The sequence below is a fragment of the Episyrphus balteatus genome, chromosome X (genome assembly GCF_945859705.1).
Source record: "Episyrphus balteatus chromosome X, idEpiBalt1.1, whole genome shotgun sequence".
Lineage (NCBI taxonomy): Eukaryota > Metazoa > Arthropoda > Insecta > Diptera > Syrphidae > Episyrphus > Episyrphus balteatus.
The window spans coordinates 3,743,031-3,766,537 of record NC_079138.1 but is presented as its reverse complement, the minus strand read 5'-3'; the positions used below and the strand labels follow the sequence as shown (position 1 = coordinate 3,766,537).

The following is a 23,507-nucleotide window of genomic DNA, read 5'->3' as shown; positions in this document are numbered from 1 at the left end:
AAATTATATAAATACAAATTCAGAACTGTTGTAAGCACTTTAACTGATATTCTTCAAAAAAAACAAGCTTTGAAATTATTAACTTCATAAATTTGATTGTTTGAAATAAAAAAAAAACTAAAAAAGCCTTTTTCTTAACTAATACAGTTTATATATAAATATATATAAATACATATAGGTTTTTTCTTTTAATTTTAACAACACAGACTCCTAAAAAATGTTGTGCAAAAATAAACGTTATATAAACAAAATATTGAGTTGCTATTGATCAATTATATATTTTCATCCGTGTTTTATTAGTAACTGTAGTTAGTTAATTTTTTTTTTAAACCCGTGATTGGAGAGAAAGATAATAACCTAGTTAAGGTGCAGCGCCTGAGATGGCTTGGTCACGTGGAGAACGAAGATAAGTTTTACAACTTTTAAGGACATGTTAAAAGTTGTGTTAAAGATCATACAATTTCAAAATCATTTGAAATAAAATTAAAATGTTAAAAAACAGCTCTCCCGATTTTGATTGAAAAAATATTTTTTAGAAGTTATTAACAGACATTTTTATAAAACCATTTTCTTGATTTCGGATTTCGTAAACGACTTAAATGATTGCAACAAAAACGCTCCCATAAAATCGTTTAGGAAATCTTGATATCAAAATAAGGAAAAATTATGAAAACTCATTTAAAAAAATTTAATTTTTTTTTGTTTTAAATCAATATTTTCAAAACGATCCAACGAATTTTTTATCTGTCCCGGGTTTCGCTTCCAGAAATATGGTCACCGTAGATATACCTACTAAAATTAATCCGGAATAAAACATTTTTTTTACACTTTTGTGGCGTGAAGGAACACAAAACCACAAGAAAAATGCAAGTGAAAAAATAAAAGAGTGAAAGAAAACGACATACACGCCCCCGCCCATGTTCCACAATTCGATCGAAAGTGAATTGAAATCACTTTTCAATTTCACGTGAAATTGCTTCGAACTGTCAGAACTGAAGGATCATCCTTTTCGATTTTGTTTACTGCCTGTGAAGCAAATATTTATAATATTATTGCAAATTTCAATTAAAAAAAACTATTGAAGTGTAAAATAGTGCATGAGGTGTTCCCAGTGGACCTACCCAAAAAATAAATGAATGATTATTTTGTATGGCTCATGTGTTTTATGTATATTTTGTGCTAAACTAAAAAAATATTACAAAATAATAAAAATATACGTTTTGATAATATTTTGCCCAAAAATTGCATATACTTTGAAAAAAGCACCAATTTAACGAACAGAAAAAAAGTGAATTTAATTCGATCAGAAAATGTAAATAAGTGAAATGCAGAACACCTAATTTCACTTTCGGCGAGTGAATTCGTATAAAGTGAAATGCAGAATATGTCCGGCAGGATCGATTTAGAAACAATGTGAAAATGTGGTACCTGGCTTTTAGTTCAAATTTGCCGGTTTTCGATTTTTGAAGTTAAACTTCTTTTTCGGCGTTTGTTCAAAGTGAAAATTTACTGGAAAAGGTTGTTTTGTTTTTTACTCAAAAACAGCTCTTACGATTTTGATAAAAAAAAAAAATACGTGTACTCTGGCATAGGTCCTACTTTTGATATAGAAAAAAGTATTTTTTGGAATGTTTATTAAAAGTACCTGTCATTTAATCGTTTTCTTAGATGACCTGCTTCAAAGCAGATCAAAAATTTAAAAGCTTTTGTCGTACAAAAACCTCACAAAATTAAATACAGCTCATCTTGTGAGGTTCATATGACTGTGAGGTTTGTCAGAATAGGGCTGTTAGTTTAAAAATTAAGAAAAAAAAAATCAAAAAAGTCAATTTTTGATTTTTTGTTTAAGATATGTATTTAAAAACATTTTTTTTTAAACGTATTGATGAAATTTTGTTTGAATATGTGGAAAAATAATTTCTTCAAAATGGCATGCCAAATTTTTTTTTTTTTAAAACTTTCGAAAATTTTTGTATAATTAAAAAAATACATCTCTAAAAAATCTTGGTCATATAAAAATAAAATGACATTATTATTACTTTACTTGGAGATTAAAAGACCATTTCAAAAGCGGTTTTCGTATTTTTAAAATCAACTTTTAATCCTATTTTGACATTTCTTTTATTAATTAATGATAAATTTAAATAAAAAATATTCTTGTACGAAGTTTTTAATAAGCTTTAACATTCTAAACGATTTTAACAATAAGAGCAAATACGTGCTACCCAGTCGTGCATTATATTAAAATTTGTAATGGAATACTAAAGTCATTTGAAAAAAAAAAAAATGATTTATTAAAACCCTCTAGCAGTGTTGCCGTTTGTCCCCTTGGCCCCCACTCTTTTAAAAATTATCAAAATGGCCCCTTCATATTTAAAGCTAAACTTGTAGTTCTCTTAAGAATTTTAAAAGATGAAGAATTATGGAGAATTTTAAAAGAAAGAACAATTGACTTCAATTAGGTACGCTGATCTGGGTCCCTGTTTTTTAACTTAAACATTTTCTTCCCATATATAAAGCAAAATTTTTTTCAAATTCAAAATTTATGAATCAAGAAATTATGATTTTGAATGAAATTTCTTCTATTTTGATGAGATAAAATGGATTTCATTCAAACTTTTTATCGCCAGCGATAAAAGTTATAGAACATGGGCACTGGTTTCTGATTTCCAGAATTTAGTCGAATTGAATTCCGAGAAAGTATAATTGATAAATATAAAAATGCTTGAGGCTGGATCTGCGGACAAGGTTTTTGAATTTTTTTTTTTTAATTCAGGGCGGATATTTAAAAATGGTTTGGATGAAATTATGTTTGAAAACTCCTCATGGCAGTATCTCAGCTGAGAGAGTATTTTTCAGACTGTAGAAGTCTGTCCGACTCTTCCGCGTTCTATCATTCAACTGCCCTCCTTTCTATATCTTATTTTCGTTCTTCATTTCTTAGGCCAGCATTGCCAGGTACAATATGTCATTTATTTCATTCGAATATTGAACAAGTGTTGCCAGACATTCTAGCCCGATACTACATCTACTTTCTTCCTTTTTTTTTTTTTAATAATAATAACGCAAAGTAAATATAATTTTATGTAAATTTATTACTCTTATAAAATTTCCATTTGTGGTTCAGTGACTAAGATACATTTTTTTTTTTTTTTTTTTTTTTTATTGTGTATAGTCCTGGAATTTGGCTGGTGCTTTTCTCTTTCGCGGTGGTAACTCATCCGTGGTCATGCTCGCAGTTGCTCTTTTATTCGCGGTTGGCCCTTGGTAGCTTAACGATCCTTGGTCCACACTTTGTTGATCATTTTGTTGTTGATGTTGTTTTTGTTCTTGCTCTGTAGGTATTTCTCTATTTCCATTTTGTAACGGAACTCGTATGGCATGTGTAACATTGCGTCGATAACGTACACCGGTTTCTAGGTTTTCAACCACTATCTCGGAGCCACTTCGTTCAACTACTTTAAAATCGATTGGTTCAAATGTTGCGGACAATTTATTTGTATTTATCAAGTTTTTCAACCACACCAAGTCCCCAACTGCTATTAAGTTACTTTTGGCATTTCGCTTTTCATCAGCATATTGTTTTTCTTTTTCTTTTTTTGTTTTGTCACGATCGTGAAGTTCTTCATCGTATTCAAATGGCTGGTTAATTTGTGGTAACTTGTCACTAACGGTTCTTCCAAACATCAATTCCGATGGCGATTTTAATGTGGTAGAGTGTGGTGTTGTACGATACATTAACAAGTAGTCCTGCAACTCTTTCTCCCAATCCTGGTGCAAATTCTGGCTTATTTTTAAACGCTTTAGAATAGAACGATTTTGGCGCTCCACTTCACCATTTTGCTGTGGCCAGAATGGTGTAGAATGCAAAATTTGTATACCGTTTTCAGTACAATAATCTTTGAATTCGGTGCTGGTAAATTGTGTACCATTGTCAGCTGTTATCACGTTAGGTCTACCAAATCGCGCAAAAATAGTTCTAAGTCTTTTAATTGTTTCCATTGTTGTAATTTTTGTCATAATTTCCACTTCGACAAACCTACTAAAATAGTCGACAACGACTAAAAGGTAATGGCTTGAAGGTAACGGACCCATAAAATCAATTGCTAAGTGAGACCACGGTTCAGAAGGTAGCTCCTTACGCTTCATTGGTTCCGGTGCTGATGGGGCCGCCACCATTGTGCAACCCAGACACTTTCTTACAAATACTTCTGCTTCAATGTCTATTTTTGGCCACCAAACTTTTGTTCGTAACCGGCGTTTCATGACTGTAATTCCCGGATGTCCCTCATGAGCCAATTCTATTGTACGGTTTCGCAAATTTTCCGGCATAACAATACGACTTCCTCGAAGTAGGATATTTCCAGCAAAGCATAATTCGGTTTCGAATAATTTAAACGGCCCAGCTCTATCAGACCAAATTCTTTCTGCGAGTCCAATTTTAACATCACGAATAGTTATGTCACTTGCAGACGCCTCTTCCACTTCTTTTAGTTTTAATGCGACTGGTACAGCATTTGCTACAACATAGTTGATATATTGTTCATTGTCTAAATCAAACAATTCTTCTGCCTTGTTGGTAACTACTAATCGAGACAACGGGTCAGCTATATTGTGTTTTCCTGGTTTGTATACGACCTTAAAATTATAAGATTGCAAACGGAGTACCCAGCGTTCTATCCGTGCACACGGCTTACTTGTTGGAGAAAATATCGTTTCCAATGCTTTATGATCGGTCACCAGTTCAAAGACTCGGCCAAATAAATAAAAGTGAAATCTCTCAACCGACCATACTAAAGCCAATGCTTCTTTTTCGGTTTGGCAGTATCGTTTCTCAGTATCGGTCAAACTTTTACTTGCATAAGTGATAACCCTCGGCTCATCACTGTCACTAATTTGGATTAACACTGCGCCCAAAGCAACTGGACTAGCATCAGCGTATACCTGAGTGCGTTTTTGAACATCGTAATACCCCAATACTACGTCACTAGTCAGACTTTCTTTTAAACGTTCAAATCTAATTTGTTGCTCTTTTTGCCACTTAAATGTTGCATTTTGCCTAGTTAAAGTACGAAGTGGTTCCGTTAGATTAGCTAAGTTTGGAATAAATTTTCCCACAAAGTTAACTAAGCCAAGAAAGCTACGCACTTCTGCAACACTCGATGGACAACGAAAATTCTTCACAGCTTCAACCTTACTTTGCGTAGGAGCTATGCCACATGCCGATAACTTATGGCCAAGAAATTCCAATTCTGTTACTCCAAAAATGCACTTTGCACGATTTAACATAACGTTATGGCTCTTAAGGGTTTCCAAAACTTTGGCGACACGTTTATTTAGATGTTCGATTGTTTCTCCGTAAATAATTATGTCGTCCATGTAGTTTAAACAACCTTTACATCCAACCAAAATTTGTTCCATTATTTTTTGAAATAATTCTGGGGCACAAGCTATTCCGAACATTAGTCTGGTGTAACGAAACAAGCCCTTTCTTGTTATGAATGTTGTTATCGGTCTAGACTCTTCTGAAATCTCTACCTGTAACCAGAAAATACTCATTAAATAAAGCACTCAAACTTTCAAACGATTAACTGAATTAGTTTATTGAATAAAACAAAAATAGTTCAAAACATAGTATTCCGGTTTATAATAATTTAAATTTTTTTTTTTTTTGTGTAGTCTGTCAAGCGATATGTGTTATATTTTTTTAGTAACAAATAATCAACTTTAATCAGAGCTACATTTGAACAAAAATAACAAGATTTGTAAACTCAAGTTTCACACCTGGTGGAAGGCGTCCTTAACATCCAACTTTGTGAAAAACCGCCCTTTTCCGATATGGGGAAGAAAGTCTTCCATAGTTGGAAGCGGATGATTTTCCCTTTGGACAGCCTCGTTCGCTCGGCGCATATCTATGCAAATTCGCACGTCATCGCCTTTAGGCACTGGTACCACTGGCGAAATCCATTGGGACGGCTCGTTCACCTGCGTGGTTTTCAAATTAAAATTGTATATGTTCAAGAAATGTGAAAATAATTTCTTTCTCTTTTTTTCTAGCTTACCTTCTCAATAATTCCTTCTTGGAGGAGTTTATTGATTTTATTGTCGACTGCCTCTTCTAATGGGACTGGAACCCGACGATACGGCTGCGCAACAGGTTTTACACCTTCCTTTAGTGGTATATCAACAACAAATCCTTTTATTTTGCTTGAGTTACAATGCTGGTCAATTTGGTTTATGACGTCTTCGCCTATTTTCATCACTCCCAATGGGATGCCTGTTTGGAAGCCAACTAATGCTTTTCCATAATCTTTCACCACATAAAAATCCGCCAAACAACACTTGTGCTTGGTCTCGATGCTGGATTCGAACACTCCCATTACAGTTAATGGATGGCCGCCGTATGCTTTGAACTCGTGATTTGCTTGTTGGCGTTGCTTTGATACTTTGATCCCATTGGTTTTAAGAAACTCCCAAGTTTTGCTGTCGATAATATTAAATTTTGACCCGGAGTCGACAACAACCTTGACTGCAACGCCACCAATTTTACAACGAATTTCGTTTCCAGCTGTGTCTCCGATGCAAAAAATGTATTCGACTTTTTTGTTTGCATCACTTGCATCGAGCAATTTAATGGTTTCTGATTCGTCCGGTTTAAGCTTTTTCAATTTATAATGTTCTTTAGAATCGCGTTTCATTTTTTTCTCGAAAGGTGTTTGTTGAAGATTTGTTTTCGAAGTTATGTATTCGTTTTTTACTTCGGCATTTCCGGATAAAATGATCCTTACCGCCACATTTATTACATAATTTGCCTCTTGCTGGGCACTTTTCTTCAAACGCTTGGTGTCCAGTATACCCACAACGAGAGCATTCATTTGGTTTGTCACTTTTCCAGTTCTTGTTTTGAACTTTGTGCTCAATTTTGTTTACATTTTCTGAGAAGTTATTGGTTTTTTCGTTCGAGTCGAATGTTTTGCATTGCTCCTCGATGGCTTCAAAAACTTTGGCCGCTCTCAAAATTTTTTCAAGATTGGAGTCACCCAGCTTTAGTAGTTCTCTGCGTAGTTTGGCCGAAAAACATTTTTCAATAATTTGGTCTTTGACATTGTCTTGGACTGCATCACCAAAATCACATTTTTCGGCTTGAATGTGAAGTTTCATAACGAAGCTGCCAATTTTTTCATTTTTGTCTTGCTTGAGAAGTCGAAATACGTGTCGTTCGTAGGTGGAGTTCTTTTTTGGCTCAAAAAAATCATTGAGCTTTAGTATAGCTGTGTCATAATCAGACAAATGTGGATTGCAACCGGTGGCAAGTGGTCCACGTGCTACTTCAGTGATACTAGTTGGTGTTGGTAACGACTCGTATAATTCTTGCACCTTTCGGCCAGCCAAGTGCATCAGTTTTACAAATTTGTCAGATTCATCCTGAATATGGTTCGCTTTAAGGTACCATTCGAATGACCGGTGCCAATTTGTCCATTCTAAACCACTATTTTCTTCATATAGTGTGAAGTCAAATGGCGGTAATTCAATGAATTTTGAATACATTGTTTCTAAAAGGAAAAAAAAGAATTTCATTAGGTACTTTCTTTTGTATGTTTGTAGGTGAAATTTCTTTTTTTTTCTAGACTTTCAAAGTTACTTCTTTATTACATTGGTATGCGATCATTTAAGTCACAGCAAATTATCTTTTCATTACTTGGCAATCATCAAAGTTGCTCTCTCATAGCATACCTTATGCGATCATTTAAGTCACAGCAAGTCATCTTTTCATTATTTAATATTTGGCAATCATTAAAGTCGCTCTCTTATAACATAAACCATATGCGATCATTTAAGTCACAACAAAAATTTGCTTGTTCGGCAAACATTTAAATTATATTTTGCAATCATTTAAGTTGCACTGGATTTATAACCTAACTTTTTCCCAAACAAACTGTCTGTTTTTTTTTTTTTTTTTTTTTTTTATACTTAACGTAACGAGACTATGTAGGTACATTCATGTATCCTTCACGCAACTGCATTGCATGGCGTGCCTTTTTCCGAATGTTTTTTTTTTCTTTTTTTTTTTTTAATGCACATGCCACAAACACTTGCTTGAATATTAATTGTATTTTATTTTAACTTACCAGTCATAACAATTTTCCTTTAATTTATTTGTTTTCCTGGATTCACCGATAATATTTTTTTTTTTTTATTTAATTTTGTTTTCTCCTCGTCGCCAATGTAGAAGTCTGTCCGACTCTTCCGCGTTCTATCATTCAACTGCCCTCCTTTCTATATCTTATTTTCGTTCTTCATTTCTTAGGCCAGCATTGCCAGGTACAATATGTCATTTATTTCATTCGAATATTGAACAAGTGTTGCCAGACATTCTAGCCCGATACTACACAGACTGACACTGATAAAAAATAATAAGCTTAGGGCCAGTTGTACAAACGTGGTTCAGCCTCGGATCAGGTTTTTGGTTTAAGCCTGGTACGCTGTTCGCGCTAAAGCCTGGTACGCTGCTCGCGCTAAATTTTAGCTCCCATACAAATTATCGAAAATTTTTAGCCGAGATAAAATGTATGGGAATTTTATCTCAGCTAAAATTTAGCGCGAGCAGCGTACCAGGCTTAAATTTTAGACGACATAAAATCCCCATACAAGTTGTCGATAATTTGTACGGGATCCATTTTAGCTCGGCTAAAAGTTATCGATAATTTGTATGGGAGCTAAAATTAAGAGCGAGCTCCGTACCAGGCTTTAAGAATGAATTTAGCTATTTTAATAGGTATGGACCTTGAACGAGTGCTAAATCGCAACTTTACCACTGACTTCAGAAGATAAAAGATGCTGAACCACGGATTAAATATTTGTACAACTGGCCATTATAAAAATAGATAAAATGTACCTAAACACTTGCAATTCCTTGATGTCAGCCCTTGATTTAATAAAAACCAAGAAAAAATCATGAAAACTGGGTAGGTATAAAAAAGTTCAAATTAGTGTGTATCAGGGTGGTCCTTATTTTACTCTTTTGCGAAAATTGAGTGCGACGCCCCCTAGATTGAAAATACCCTATTTTTCATATTTTTATCTCTTTAAGCCTGGTACGCTGCTCGCGCTAAATTTTAGCTCCCATACAAATTATCGAAAATTTTTAGCCGAGATAAAATGGATCCCATACAAGTTATCGATAACTTGTATGGGAATTTTATCTCGGCTAAAATTTAGCGCGAGCAGCGTACCAGGCTTAAGCCAGAACCATAATTGGCGGATGGAGTCGGAAGCTACTGTCAATTGATTGTTGTTGTTTTCTTTGTATTTTCCACAAGTTTTCATCTATCGAGTGCGGTTGCGAGCGCTGTTCCCCTCCGTTTGCTTTTAAGGCTTTTTATAGCAACAAAATTGCTTTTGTAGATTCTCGTCTAGTAAAATTGATTAATGTGGACAAAATTCTTCGAAAAAAAAACTAACAAAAGAGTTAAATGGTAAAAACCAATTCTGTAAATAAATAATAAGAACAACCTTTATATTTAAAAGATATAATAATATATTAATTTTTAGTCTTTTTTATCAAAATATTTAAAAAATTATAAGAAACTTTTAAAATATATATCCAAAGTAGAATGATAAAAATTATGCCTTTTTGGCAAAAAATAAGCCTCAATGCCTTAAGCCTGGTACGCTGCTCGCGCTAAAATTTAGCTGAGATAAAATTTCCATACAAGTTATCGATAACTTGTATGGGATCCATTTTATCTTGGCTAAAAATTTTCGATAATTTGTGTGGGAGCTAAAATTTAGCGCGAGCAGCGTACCAGGCTTCAGATAAAAATTTTCGATAATTTGTATGGGAGCTAAAATTTAGCGCGAGCAGCGTACCAGGCTTTAGCTAATAAAATTATGCCTAAAATTCATAATTATGCCTCAGTTGGCAACGCTGGTTGGCCCCTTTTTTTTTTTTGTCTCGGGCCCCTTTTTGGCCCCTTTTTGATTTTTTTCCAGCGGCCCTCTAGTTCAAAATCAATTCAAAATCCAACTCGATCTCTAGATCCTGCATGAAAACTAAGTAAGTGCCACCCTTTGCTTTTTACACATTTTACAGGAAAAATAACACAAGAAACAAACAAACAGTCTCGCATTGTTGTTGTTTTCAACCTCTTTCAAAAAAAAATTTAACATCTTTGAGTTAGAATTTGACGTCTGGCTGAAAAACCCAATTATATTGATTATTTTATTTTGGTAAGGTGTAAACAATCGCCAAATAAAAATTTAAAAAAAAAACTTCTTTTCAAATGTTTTAAATTAAAACTCAAACAATGAATGAATATCAATCGAATAAAATTCATAATAATCATCAATTAAATACCAAAGAAGATCATCATCATCAAATGGCTGCTTCTTATACTGAAATTGCATTTCAATCATCAAGTCGAAATAACCAAGAAGAAGAAGAAGAAGAAGAAGCCAATGATGACCATGACGACGACGGTGACAATGAGAATGATGGTGAGAATAAACAAATCGTCTTTGTCTTCAATTAATAATTAGAAACAATTTGTAATTTAGATAAATCCAACAAAGATAATTTAATTGAACGTTTCAATCAAATGAATAATGATGAATACAATAGCAATCATGTTAATGATATAAAACCACAAAAGAGACCGGTAACGTTACTATGTGAAAAATGTAAGTTACTGTGGCGTAGTCTCTTCTCTTTGTTGTCAATTTGATTTATTCAATTCACTTTTTTTTAGCTTTTCCATACGATTTGGAAGGAACGGTTCGTAGAGAAGGTGATATGACACATTTTGTTGCTGAAAATCTTGAATATAAAATCAAATTATCAAGTCCAATTGCTAAACGAGGTAGGTTTCGAAATATAGTCAATGTTGTTTTTTTCTAGCTGTCCACTTTAACTTAATAACACTGAACAACAAGGGTTTTGTTTTATTAAGTTTGATGAACGTTTCCGAAGGTTTTTGGAATCCGAAATCAGAATTTTTCTATCAGTTCGCGTTTTCGAGATATTCCTGTTATTTAAATTTAGTTATCGATTTTTTACTACTTTTTAAACATTTTGCCTAGCTTACAGTTCTGAAGCTAACAGTAGTTTTGTTTCAGTAACAAAAAAATATTTTTCTAAATGTTTTGAGTGTGTTGAACACATATCCAAAATCCAAATTTTTCTATCAGCTCAGGTTTTCGCGATATTTCTGGTACAAAATCTAAATAATCTATTTTTTTGCTACTTTTTAAACATTTCCTTAGCTTACAATGGTTTAGTTTCAAGGTCAAAATAATATATTTCTACAGGTTTTGGGTGTGTTGAACTCGAATCTGAAAAACAAAATTTTTCTATCAGCTCGCGTTTACAAGATATTGCTGTAACAAAATCTAAACAATCGATTTTTTGCAACTTTTTTAGCATTTCCCTAGCTTACACTGGTTTTGTTTAAGGAACAAAACAATTCTTTTCTAAAGGTTTTTGGTGTGTTGAATTAAAATCCTAAATCAGAATTTTTCTATCAGTTCGCGTTTTCGAGATATTCCTGTTATAAAAATTCAATTATCTATTTTTTACTACTTTTTAAACATTTCCCTAGCTTACAGTTGTTCTGAAGCTAACAGTAGTTTTGTTTCAGTAACAAAAAAATATTTTTCTAAATGTTTTGAGTGTGTTGAACATCCAAAATCCAAATTTTTCTATCACCTCGGGTTTTCGCGATATTTCTGGTACAAAATCTAAATAATCTATTTTGTTTGCTACTTTTTAAGCATTTCCTTAGCTTATAGTGGTTTAGTTTCAAGGTCAAAATAATATATTTCTAGAGGTTTTGGGTGTGTTGAACTCGAATCTGAAAAACAAAATTTTTCTATTAGCTCGCGTTTACAAGATATATTGCTGTAACAAAATCTAAACAATCGATTTTTTGCAACTTTTTTAGCATTTCCCTAGCTTACACTGGTTTTGTTTAAGGAACAAAACAATTCTTTTCTAAAGGTTTTTGGTGTGTTGAATTGAAATCCGAAATCAGAATTTTTCTATCAGCTCGCGTGTTCGAGATATTCCCGTTGTGAAATTTCAATAATCGATTTTTTGCTACTTTTTAAGCATTTCCCTAGCTTACAGTTGTTTTGTTTCAGGAGGTTTTGAGTGTATGAATTGAAATCCGAAATCAGAATTTTTCTATCAGCTCGGTTTTTTGAGATATTCCTGTTATAAAAATTCAATTATCTATTTATTACTACTTTTTAAGCATTTCCCTAGCTTACAGTTCTGAAGCGTACAGTAGTTTTGTTTCAGGAACGAACTTTTCTTTCAGCTTGCGTTTTTGAGATATTACCGTTATAAAATTTCCATAATCGATTTTTTGCTACTTTTTAAGCATTTCCATAGTACCTGTATCACCCAAACTAGAGCTTTTAGAAAAAAAAAAATGAAGGCAGATTTGAAATAAGCGATGCCAAATCAGTAAATGTAAGTTAAGAAAATTCATAAAACAAAAAAATTTTGCTTACCGTTACTCGATTATTGAAAAACGATATCGTTTCCACGATGGTTTGATTCCCTAAACTCGATTATCATCATAACGAATGTGCTCAAACGATTATTGGACGATTGCTAAATACGTATCGTCCTGAGTAAATTTTTAAATAAAATTAATCCTTTTTGTGAATTTTATCAATTTATAGAAACTGTCTAGAAATTATTAAGTTTTCCTTGTTTTGAGCATTTATTATAACTAGCCGACCCCGCACTCAAAATTCGAGTGCTAATTGTAACTTTTATTTATGCTCAAATAAGCACACTATATAAATCACTTTATTAACTACTAAGAATATGCAACACTTAATTTTATTCGAAATTCGAGAATGTCTTCGAAGGTTCTCGTCTTTACTTTTAGAAGTTTCTACTTCCAGAAGGGAGAGGGCGTGGTTCAGAACATTTTTTTTTGTTTTTTTCCTCAATTTTAATTTATTGTTTTTATCTATTTCGGTAAAAAAAAAAATAAATAATGTTTACATTCTGCACATCTAGATAAAATTTCCTATCTTTCGGTATATAATTTATGCCCCTTCGGTTTTTGTGGGCCGCGTATTTTGTACCACAAAATAAGTGTTTGCCGTTTTATTATATGATTTTCCAAAAAAAAATTATACTAAACTTAACGTATTTGAAGTATGTAGGTCTAAAAATCACATTCATTTCTTTCTAGGAGCTCTATTTAATAAAATATTTACGTTTTTTTACATTTTGGGGCTAATTTCATACTTATTTTAAAGATATGCTTATTTTAACTGTTTGGTAACAGTTGTTAACAGTGAGCCTAAAAACTATACTGGTTTCTTTCTAGGAGCTCTAATTTTTGAGATATTTTCATTTTTCACATTTTGGCCGTAATTTCATATTATTTTTTTTTTAGATCTTCTAATTGCTTGCGTTTTTTAATTAAAGCTTTACGTGAAATTTTTTTCGAGTTTAATGTATTTCGCTTCAGTAAGTAAAATAAAATAAATGAATTTGTATGCTTTTTTATGTATGAATAATTTAAAAACTAGAGCTGCTAGAAAAAACTAATGTTGTTTTCAGAACCACCACTCTCCATTTAGAAAGAAAGATTAACAACAGTCTGGAAAATTTTTGAGTGTTGGGCAGTGTAATTAACGTATAATTATATAGCCTTGATATTAACAAGTCAATTTATAAAAAGACTAGTCATCGAAGTTTACAGTGCCGGTGGTTTAGTAGAATAGGTTCACATTCAGCCCTAATCCCGGGTAAATGCGTTGGGTTAAGGCTTCCAATCGAAGTGATTCCATACATTTTACTCTTTTTACGTTATTTCATGACTATTAACGAAAAGAGACAACAATTCAAACGGAAAAAGAACGGGTTTCAGGGAATTTTACAATTTGGAGCCCTTATTTCGAACACATTTTCCCGTGACTTTTTATTCAGAATAGGCTGAAAAAAAGTCTTTACAAAAACCTTATTGTGGAATGCATTTTCAAAGCATTTCTTTCTTTTAAGCAAAAAAAGAACAGTTCGCAAGGTCAACATCTACATTAAATGGCATGATTCTATCTGCAATACTCGCCACTAGAGATCAAAAGATTCGATACTAAATTCATCTGTTTCAATGTTAATTATGTTGTTATTTTCTTCTCCTGAAAATCGTGTTTTTTTAGTTGTGACACTATCCGTGTCAACGTGCGGTATTTAAAAAAAAAAAACAAATTACACTACGAGAAAATAATAAAAATATGAAACTGCAGAAAAAAGATTTTTGTCAACATAAGCAAATTGTACAAAAAAATATTTATATAAACAATTATTTTAAACTTTTATGAGTTAACGAGTAATTTGGACTTAGTTTCAAGTCGATAGCTTCATTAGTTTTAGAATTACGTTGGTAAATTTAATTGTTAGTTGGATTCCGAAAAAGTAAAGGTCTATGTACGAGTATTACAGTTTAAACAAAAAATTTTAAATTACTTTGTATTGACAAAATAAGACTTGTTTTATTTAACTTTCAATTATAAAGGTTTTTGAATGAACAAAAAAATAACTTTGTATTTAAATGGTAAAAAAATAAGTTTAAACTTATTTTCAAAAACTTCTGGAGAAAAAGTTCTTTAAAAATGATATAGTAAATGTACTTCCCGATTTCTTTTATGTGCACATAGAACCTTTTTCTCTTCTTAATTCAACTAAGGATAATAATGGTCAAATTTTTTTTAAGACAAATTTATATTTTATTACAAGAAATTTACCATTTTTTATACATCTTTCAAAATTTGAGACCATTTTCTCAACAAAAAAAAAAAAATCATTTAGTTTACGAGGTTTGCCGAGAAGGGGAGAAAATTTAACATTTGGGCCATTCCGCTAGAGACAATCTTCGGCAAAATTTCTAAATTTCAATATTTGTTATTTTTTTTGTAATAATAACAAGTAAAATAACTGTATTTCATAAAAACAAGCAAAAATGAGTCCAAATTTAACAGAAAAATTTGTTTCTTTGCGCTTGGGAAGGCTTTAATGCAAAAGAGTCGTTAAAAACTGCTAATATCATGGCAGGTGATACAGGCTCAAAATTTCCATTACCGACAGCTTGTGGTTAAACTAACTTGTTGGACATGTGGTGACACATATAAGGTATTTGTTTGTATACAAGAAAATATTCTTTTGTTGTTGTATTCCTTACCGTTACTTACTTTCGGTTGCTTTGTAAACGTGTTGCACCCGCGATAGCTTCGAATTTAAATTCCTCTTTGTATTTTTTTCATTGTATTCTTTTTCTTATTTATTTGTTATGTTTTAAGATTATTGATTTAACGTCATTCGATGTATGTAAGTAAAAAATCAAAAGTGTTTGAAAATTAACAGACTTTTATGTTTTTGTACTTAGGTCTAAAAAGGAAGGGCCGATTTTGTTGCACCCGCGATAGCACTTTGAACCCTTCCTAGCGACGATTTACTTATTTATTTATAATTTTATACCTAAATCAAAAATAAACAGCTTTTAATGTACCCTTTCAAGTTATAGTTTGATTAAAATATCTTTGTATTTGTTTGTAAATAAGCTTCGAATGCGTATAAATGTTGCACCCGCGATAATGGAATTGCCCATTTTTTTATTTTTTCTAAACAATATATTTCATTTCTTAAGCCTGATTCATTTTTAATATTGGTACTATAAATACAGTCCAAGCTCTTTTAAATAAATTTAATAAACTTCTGGCTTTTTAAAATTATATATCTTAATATTGTAGGTGCTGCCATTCTGTTGATTTGAAACAAAGTCAATTTGTTAGAAAATTTCTTATACGACTTATACTATGGAAAATTGTCCCTCACTAAAATATATATATTTTTTTTTTCCAAATCTAGAGAATTTGATATCAATTTAATTCATGCAATTTAACCAAAGTTTAAAAAAACTGTTTTTGTTCACTCAAATCTTAATTTTAATTAAAAAAAAAAAACAATTCGGCAACGTCGACAACAATTTTAACCCATAGAGGTTAATGTTTTTATTTTTGTCCCTAGTCTTGACAAATTTTACTTTAATTTACTTTATTTTATTTTTTGCAGTAATACAACAACTAAGTAGTATTTTCCAAATGTTTAAATGATGTTGTTTTTGATACATTTTTTCACGTTATTACAGCTAAAAAGTTAGTTGATATTTCAAATATGAATTGATGTAATAAACAATAATAAATGTACAAATATACTAATAAAAAATAAAAAAAAAATGCTTAACTAAGCGAATACACACAAAAAGTCTTCCCTAACGTCAATGCTGAAAAGTTATTGCGTTAAGATTCCGGAATTTATGCCAAAAATTTTAAGACAGGCTTTACGTTTTTGCACAATCTTGTCAAAATTCGTTACTGTGAAAAATTAGATATGCTTAAGAAAACAATTTCAAAAAGGTACGTACGCATTCCTTTACAAATGCAGAATTCGAACTAAGAGACACGTTAGAAATTGGTAAAATTGTAAAAAATTAGGAAAAAAAATATCTTTTTATCCAATTGTATTATCTTCTCATATAATTTACCTTGTGATTCTATTTTTCTTGCAGACATGAGTCAACCAAACTTTTCCTCAAAAAATAGCACACCATCCACCTCAGCTGGAATTATACAAAAGCATTTTCTTCAATCGCAGCTAGCTCAAATCGATTCCAATGTTTTGACTGACATCGAAATCGATGCTCAATACTTAGCAGCTTCCGTTGATAATCTCACAGAAAATCTTTATAATTTACTACATTCAGTATGTTGTCCTTCATATCTCCCTTAACATTAATAAAATTCAGTTTTTTTTTTTCATGAAAGGTTTCATCAATTACAGCGGATAATGTTGAAATTCATAAAAATTCTGTTAATAAACTAACCGATAGCATGGATTCTAATATCAAATGTATGTACACAATAATGGCAAAAACGGAGGAAATATCCAAGTCAATGAAACCAACCGAACAACTAGCATTGCGAATGTATGTATTAATAAGATTTCAATTTTAAGTATTTTTTAAAAAAATATAGTTTCTTTAACAGTCGTGAAATCAAGAGGCTAGTGGACATGTTGGAAAATAGTTTGTAAAAGGCTAAAAAGCCTCGCTTTAAATGTTTTTTTCTTTATGTTTTTAAATTTTTACAGACAGATATTGAATCTGAGTTATTATTTGTGCTTAAGTTTAAAATAATCTTAAGCTTTATAGGTTAAGTGCAAAATCTAAAAGTTCAAATTACACGAAAAAAATATTAGTTAAAATTGATATAACAATGTTTTTCAGTGTTATATTTGTTTGTGTATTGTTTTCATTGATTGATAAAATAAAACAATTATGTTTAATGCTGTGACTTAAGATTCACGACTGATGATGAATTTCCAACTTGGTGTCGCATAAAATACAAATATTCGAATATCTAGATGAATAAAATGATGTAGCTACTACTGAAGCTTATAGTTAAGAATATGGTAATGTATTACAACGTTGTAATTGTAGCCTGTTACTGCATAAATAAATTCACTCTCAAATCATACAAATGCGATGTGCTATTTGTATGTTATCAGAATTTTTTGGTGAACGATCACACTTGGGGACACTTGGAAATGATTTTCACGTTATCCTTACTTCAGAGAGTTAAGTGGTTTGGTTGAATGTGTAATCCTAGCTTTACTCAATGCGCTGCAATGTTTATTAAAATATTTAAAAACAACTGTTGAAAGTATTTTACTAATTCATTTCAGTAAACTTTTAACCTGTGATCAATTTTTATTTTACTAATTTTGCAGGTTTGCGGGATATTGGCAAAAGGAACCCAAATTGAAAGTACATAATGGGTTTTTCCATGGGTAAATTCAGGGGTGACGTATGGAACATGATTGGATTCGATTTTATTGACGTTGTACTTCTTTTGCGACGTCGCCGTCGGAGTATGATTTACTTTTTGAAAAAGAAATGTCAAAGGGATGTGCGGTGAAGAAGTCAAAGTTCCAAGTAAACCAAATCGTTAAAAATTGCATCCACTTTTTGTTAATTTTTTTTAATACCATAAATAGAAGCAAACTCTTTCCGACCGAAATAAATTACATATAAAAAGAAAAAACCTTGTATCTGTATCAGGCGGAAAGTTCTATTAGTATCAGTTTTAAACAGCCATAATTTAACAGCCATAATTTAATAGTTTGCTTCGACTATGAATTAATTCAGAGAAATTTCAATTCGCTTGCCATTAGGTCCAAGCAAAAAAAATACATCTTTTTATATTACTCAATTTCGTAGCTTAAATTTTTTGATCTCATATAAATTTTGATTAAAAATAACATACAAGAAGGGAAATCAGCTCTTAGTGCCAGTTGTACAAACGCGGATCAGCCTTGGTTCAGGAATTTAACTCGCCGATTTCGGCGGATTAACTGCGGGTCAACTTCGGTTCAAGCATGGATGTGGTTATTTTTACTATTTTGTAACTATTTTCTGTCAAAAAATAGTTATTCGCCAAATTTCATTGGATTCTATAAAGTGACTATGCAAATAGTTACAAAATAACTATTTTTTTCCCTGCTTGTACGCATACTATTTTTGTTGTTGTATGCAATGCGGAATATAGTGTATATTATATTGTATTATATATGGGTACGGTGGACCAACTCGATCTATTCTCTTCTAGGTGTTTCTTAGGATGGGTCTTGCGCAGCAGAAGGAAAACAGAAAATTACCTAAGGGCCAGTTGTACAAATATTTAATCCGTGGATCTGCAACTTTTATCTTCTGAAATCGGTAGTAAATATAAGGTTTAGCACTGGTTCAAGGTTCATATATATGTACCTTGAACCAGCGCTTAACCTCAGCATTTGAATTCCTGAACCAAGGCTGAACCATGTTTGTACAGCTGGATCTTGAGGCATAAATACAACAACCACTTTTTGCAAAAAGTTGAAAATTTACATAAGTAAAATCACCATGTGATTTTGAAAAAAACCTGTCACAAAATGAGTTTGAAAATTTTGACTTTTTGAAGTTTTTGCAAAAAGTGCTCGTTGTAGTTTTGCCTCAATTTTCAACCTTAGAGGATATAATATATGGAGTGCTTGTTCTTATACCTAATACATTGTAACGCCATATGCATGGATAGGGGTCGCTGGCTTCGTTTTTCAATGAGAGTTCCGGATTGTTGATGACAGCCATCAAATAAAAATAAAATGGAGGCATGCACTCATCGAAAAACTTCAAGAAACTACAGCCCTCTATAAAAGCTTCAAGGAGCTAACAGCACAAGCACTCCATATATTATATCCTCTAAGTTTTCAACACATACAAAATACGTTAAAGAGATTATATTTCAACGAAATGAATACAAATCGTCGACTAGCATAAAGTAGTTCTAGTAGTCAATGTACTAGATCGTCTACTCATGAGTAAACTACCACCTCCAATGGAACGGGGCTAATAAGCCATACAAAAAACGTTAAAGATTGCTTAAATTATATACCACGTATCATATTCCCTTATTATTTCTAATAAACTATTAAATACTACTATCAAATATTAAATTAAGCATTAAAAATCAGAGATCAGAAATAAATCTCAACCTTTTGAAAGGTTCCTTAAAACTCTTATTTGTCTCCATTTTCAATAAAGGTCATAAAATAACCTTTATTTTTAAAAAAGAAAAATATCGGTCAAGGCCTTAGAGAAACCTTTATTTTGTATTTTTTTATGTTTCGGTCAACCAGTGAGATTTATCGCTGAGAGAAAAAAAATAAATCTCATCTGCAAATGTATCAATTCCTAGAGACATGAGAGTGGTGCCATGAAAGCTTATATTCTCAGCTACCCGACAGTGGTATAATCGGGTTTTTGGATTTTTTTCAAAATTCCGAGAAAATCGCGTTTGAAAGTTGGGGTAAAATTTTTTTTCGAAAAATCCCCGAATCTTTGGACGCTCCTGGAAGCTAAACCACTTTAGAGCAATTTTTGAGAGTGATGCCAAATGATAGCTTGTGTCATGGGCCTACGCTTTGCACATTGTCAGATTTTTAAAAAATCATCTTCCATGTTAAACCGCCGCATCATGCCTATTTTTCAGAATCGGGCTTAACTTTTTTTTGACCTTTAAGTGCTCCCGGTTTGAGAACGCGTGCACCTACAGGGATGGGAGTTGTACCCAAATGTAGGTTGGAGTCCCCGCTACCTTTTGGCATCAAAAACATTTTTTTCATTTTTTTCAAAATTCCGAGATATAGCCGTTTGAAGTTGGGCGGGCGAAAACGCTTCTGGAAGCTGAACGCTTTGACCTAGATATTAGAACATCGGTTTCCTGAAATATTCGAAATTGCATTGGTTGTGCTTGTCGTCCCAGCGACTCAAATCACAGTGGAAAACACATTTTCGTCTTTAGATTTTACTTTAAACGAAAAGAGGTATAATCTTGGGTCTAAAGAACTTTGAGAGTCTATTTAGTTCATACATTATTTAATACATAAACTTAGAAAAAAACAACCTTTTCATTTTTATTTTTGCAATATAAAGACATTCTTGACACATTCGACATTTTCCTTTGAATTGACCATTTTTGATTTATTTTCAGCGAAAACGGTTAAAGGTTGACCTTTTCCATTTATTTTTATGTAAAAATCTCAACCATTGAGAGATATTTAAAAAAATAAATCTCAACCGATAACCTTTATTTTTGATTTTTAAAAATAAATCTCAAACCTTAACCGAAACTATTTAAAGCAATGTGGTAACTCTCAGAGAGAAACCGATTGAAAATAAAGGTTGACTGTTATTTCTGGTCTCTGTTAAAAATCCTTCAAGTCTCGTTTGGTTCAGCATTAAACAGTTTTTATTGGTTCCTGTAAAATTCAAATTCTTGGACTTGGAAGTGGGGAACTTCAATTAGGGGAACTGTAGATGGTGATAAAAGATTACTAGTCAATTTTTTTGACAATCTTGTCAAAAAGTAATTTTTGTAACTTCAAAAAACTAAGAGGAGAATATAGTCAGTTTTGACATTCTTTCCAAAAAGACCTTTTAAATATTTATCAGGCTTTTACATCCTAAAATAACGTTTGTTTCATACAAAAAACGTCATTTAAGAGTAAAGTCTGTTAAATGGTAATGAAATCGACCATTAGTTTTTTTTTTTATGGGATTTTGAAAATCTGAGAGAATTTGAACCAGAATAGAAACTCGGGGTATCCTTTCAAGGTGTAATGTCGAGTGGTAAATGTACTAGATGGTCTACTCATGCGTAGTTTACCATCTCCGATTAAATGCGGCTTTGTTTTCATCTATTACTATTGAGGTGAAAAAAATATATTTCAGCTGTCAAAATGTAAATTACATAAACTAATTTCTTAAAATGTTTATATTTTTTCGATTGAGTGGGTCATCAATAGCCCTGTTCCATTTGAGGTGGTAGTTTACTCATAAGTAGATCTAGTACTACAATTAACACATGAGTCCCCGACTAACAAATTTGCTTTTATAAAGCTTTACAGGTGGTAATGTAGCTCCTGTAAGGCTTTATAGAAGGAATATTGTTTATTGGGTCCGACTCGAGAAAATAGGAATGAGAATTTGTTGTACTAGATTTCTACTCACAAGAAAGCTAATACCTTCAATGGAACATGGCATTTCTTTTGGACATTTTTTCTTTTGAAAAAGTAAGTAAAAATGCCGCAAATGAAAATTAACTTCAAAATTGAGCTTTGACAGAATCGTTGATGGAAATTCTGACAGTTCATTCATTTTTTTCTCATTTGTAGTAGATTGTAATAAACTAGCCTAGTTCCTTTGGAGGTGGTAGTCTACTAAAAGCCCTGTTTCTTTGGGATGTAGCAAAGTACTACTAGTAGATTACTATCGATTTTCAATGGAACGCACTGTCTACGAATTCAATACAAATCGTATCTACTCGGGAAGAAGAGCATGAGTAGATGATAGTACTAGATTAACCAAAACATCTACTATTAGCCCTGTTCCATTGGGGGTGGTGGTTTACTACTAGTAGATGTTTTGGTTAATCTAGTACTATCATCTACTCATGCTCTTCTTCCCGAGTAGATACGATTTGTATTGAATTCGTTGAAAGTGCGTTCCATTGAAAATCGCTAGTAAACTACTAGTAGTACTTTGCCACCTCCCAAAGGAACAGGGCTGATGAAGACGAACATGTTCGTTTTCGCCATAATCTTCTTATAATCTGCATTTGTGAAGATGTCTGCATTTTCATCTACTCTCTCTATCCAACTTCTGTGGTTTTTAAATACTGTGTCTCCTTTCAGATGCAGATCTGGAAATGCAGACGTATGTAAGACCCATGGTATAAAAAGACAAGGTATGATCATTAGAGCCGCCATCTTACAAAATGGGGTAATAAGGTTTTGACGTTTGGCATTTGGCAAAGTCAAAAACAACAACAATTTCCAAGACAAATTTGTTTACAACAACAGGTCCGTTCCACACTCAGTTTGCAACTGCCGAATTTAGTAATATTTGGTTATTTTTGGTCAGAGTCTGTTCCCAACTTCAAAAATTGTGTAGAAGAGAGCGCTCACGAGAGAGTAAAAAATTTCCCCACCCTGACAAATTTAGCCCAAAGAATTTCTTCCGGCAGAAATATGAGTTCTGTCAAATGAAAAGTTGACGTATGTCAAACAAATAAATAAAGAAGTAAACAAATTAAATTGTAGTGATTTTTAAATTGAATCGCGTTTACGTGTTTTTTGCATTAAAAAAGTGTTAATGTTTATCGAATTAAGCATAAAATATGAAATTGTATTGTATAATGGTGTTCAACTTGTTCCAGACTTTGGCAGTTTTTTGTAGTTTTATTTCCTACTGAGAGAATTCTCTCCCAACTCTCATCCATTTGACAGACTGCCTAATTGAGTGCACAAAAAGTCTGGAACAGACCTAACAATTTCAATGGGCTGGGCTTTCAAAACCTTAAGTAGCCATAAGTTTTGACAGTTCTCGATACTGAGTTTTTTCTAATGATCATACCTTCTCTTTTTATACCATGTGTAAGACCAGCATTAAACAAAAAAGGAGGTGTTCACTTCAGTAGTTTCGGAAAACGACACTAGAATTCCGAGTTCTGATTGATTTTTCCATTTGGACACGCCATTTTACTCACCCATTTACAACTTTTTGTGTATGAACACAAATTCGAAGCAGAAATCGTCCCAGCAAACATTTTCTGAAGATTCAGACTTTCATCACCAAAAATGATTCCAAATAAGTGAATGAATTGTGAATGTACTAAAAATTCCTACCCAAAACTCAGTTTTCATTTATTTTTCTGAATGAATGTGAATTTTTGAGTCTTTATATAAGGGGTATTCACGATGCGATGCAACTGATCTTGTATCATAGTTTTTTAAGTTTCTTGTGCGCATTTTTTTTTTTAACTATTTAATATGCATGTAGGTACTGTATATGTTAATATAATAGGGGTATTCACGATCCGATGCAAATGGT

The 23,507-nt window shown here is 32.2% G+C and overlaps 2 protein-coding genes across 2 annotated transcripts; one reads left to right on the top strand and one right to left on the bottom strand.

Annotated features, from left to right (window-relative positions):
- Positions 1 to 3,149: 3,149 nt before the first annotated feature.
- On the bottom strand, positions 3,150 to 8,294 carry LOC129920621 (uncharacterized protein K02A2.6-like). Its single transcript, XM_056002033.1, has 4 exons — positions 8,130 to 8,294; positions 6,063 to 7,553; positions 5,785 to 5,985; positions 3,150 to 5,538 (listed from the first exon to the last, which is right to left on the bottom strand). The coding sequence occupies exons 2-4, from the start codon at positions 6,873 to 6,875 to the stop codon at positions 3,163 to 3,165; spliced, it is 3,390 nt and encodes a 1,129-aa protein (XP_055858008.1). The 5' UTR covers positions 6,876 to 7,553; positions 8,130 to 8,294; the 3' UTR covers positions 3,150 to 3,162.
- Positions 8,295 to 10,190: 1,896 nt separating this feature from the next.
- LOC129920695 (BLOC-1-related complex subunit 6) lies at positions 10,191 to 17,171 on the top strand. The gene is made up of 6 exons (XM_056002189.1): positions 10,191 to 10,497; positions 10,558 to 10,680; positions 10,749 to 10,859; positions 16,590 to 16,783; positions 16,846 to 17,006; positions 17,068 to 17,171. Exons 1-6 carry the CDS (start codon positions 10,308 to 10,310, stop codon positions 17,111 to 17,113), a joined length of 825 nt encoding a protein of 274 aa, XP_055858164.1. The 5' UTR covers positions 10,191 to 10,307; the 3' UTR covers positions 17,114 to 17,171.
- The last annotated feature ends 6,336 nt before the right edge of the window (positions 17,172 to 23,507 follow it).

What these genes read in the sequence shown, in the direction of transcription:
- LOC129920695 (XM_056002189.1), top strand. Translation starts at nt 10,308, where the DNA reads ATGAATGAATATCAATCGAATAAAATTCATAATAATCATCAATTAAAT. An exon ending in AACGTTACTATGTGAAAAAT is followed by an intron (nt 10,681 to 10,748) that starts GTAAGTTACTGT and finishes ACTTTTTTTTAG; the next exon opens with CTTTTCCATACGATTTGGAA. An exon ending in TTTATAATTTACTACATTCA is followed by an intron (nt 16,784 to 16,845) that starts GTATGTTGTCCT and finishes TTTTCATGAAAG; the next exon opens with GTTTCATCAATTACAGCGGA.
- LOC129920621 (XM_056002033.1), bottom strand. Translation starts at nt 6,875, where the DNA reads ATGAATGCTCTCGTTGTGGGTATACTGGACACCAAGCGTTTGAAGAAA. An exon ending in AAGAAGGAATTATTGAGAAG is followed by an intron (nt 5,986 to 6,062) that starts GTAAGCTAGAAA and finishes AAAACCACGCAG; the next exon opens with GTGAACGAGCCGTCCCAATG. An exon ending in TTAAGGACGCCTTCCACCAG is followed by an intron (nt 5,539 to 5,784) that starts GTGTGAAACTTG and finishes TTCTGGTTACAG; the next exon opens with GTAGAGATTTCAGAAGAGTC.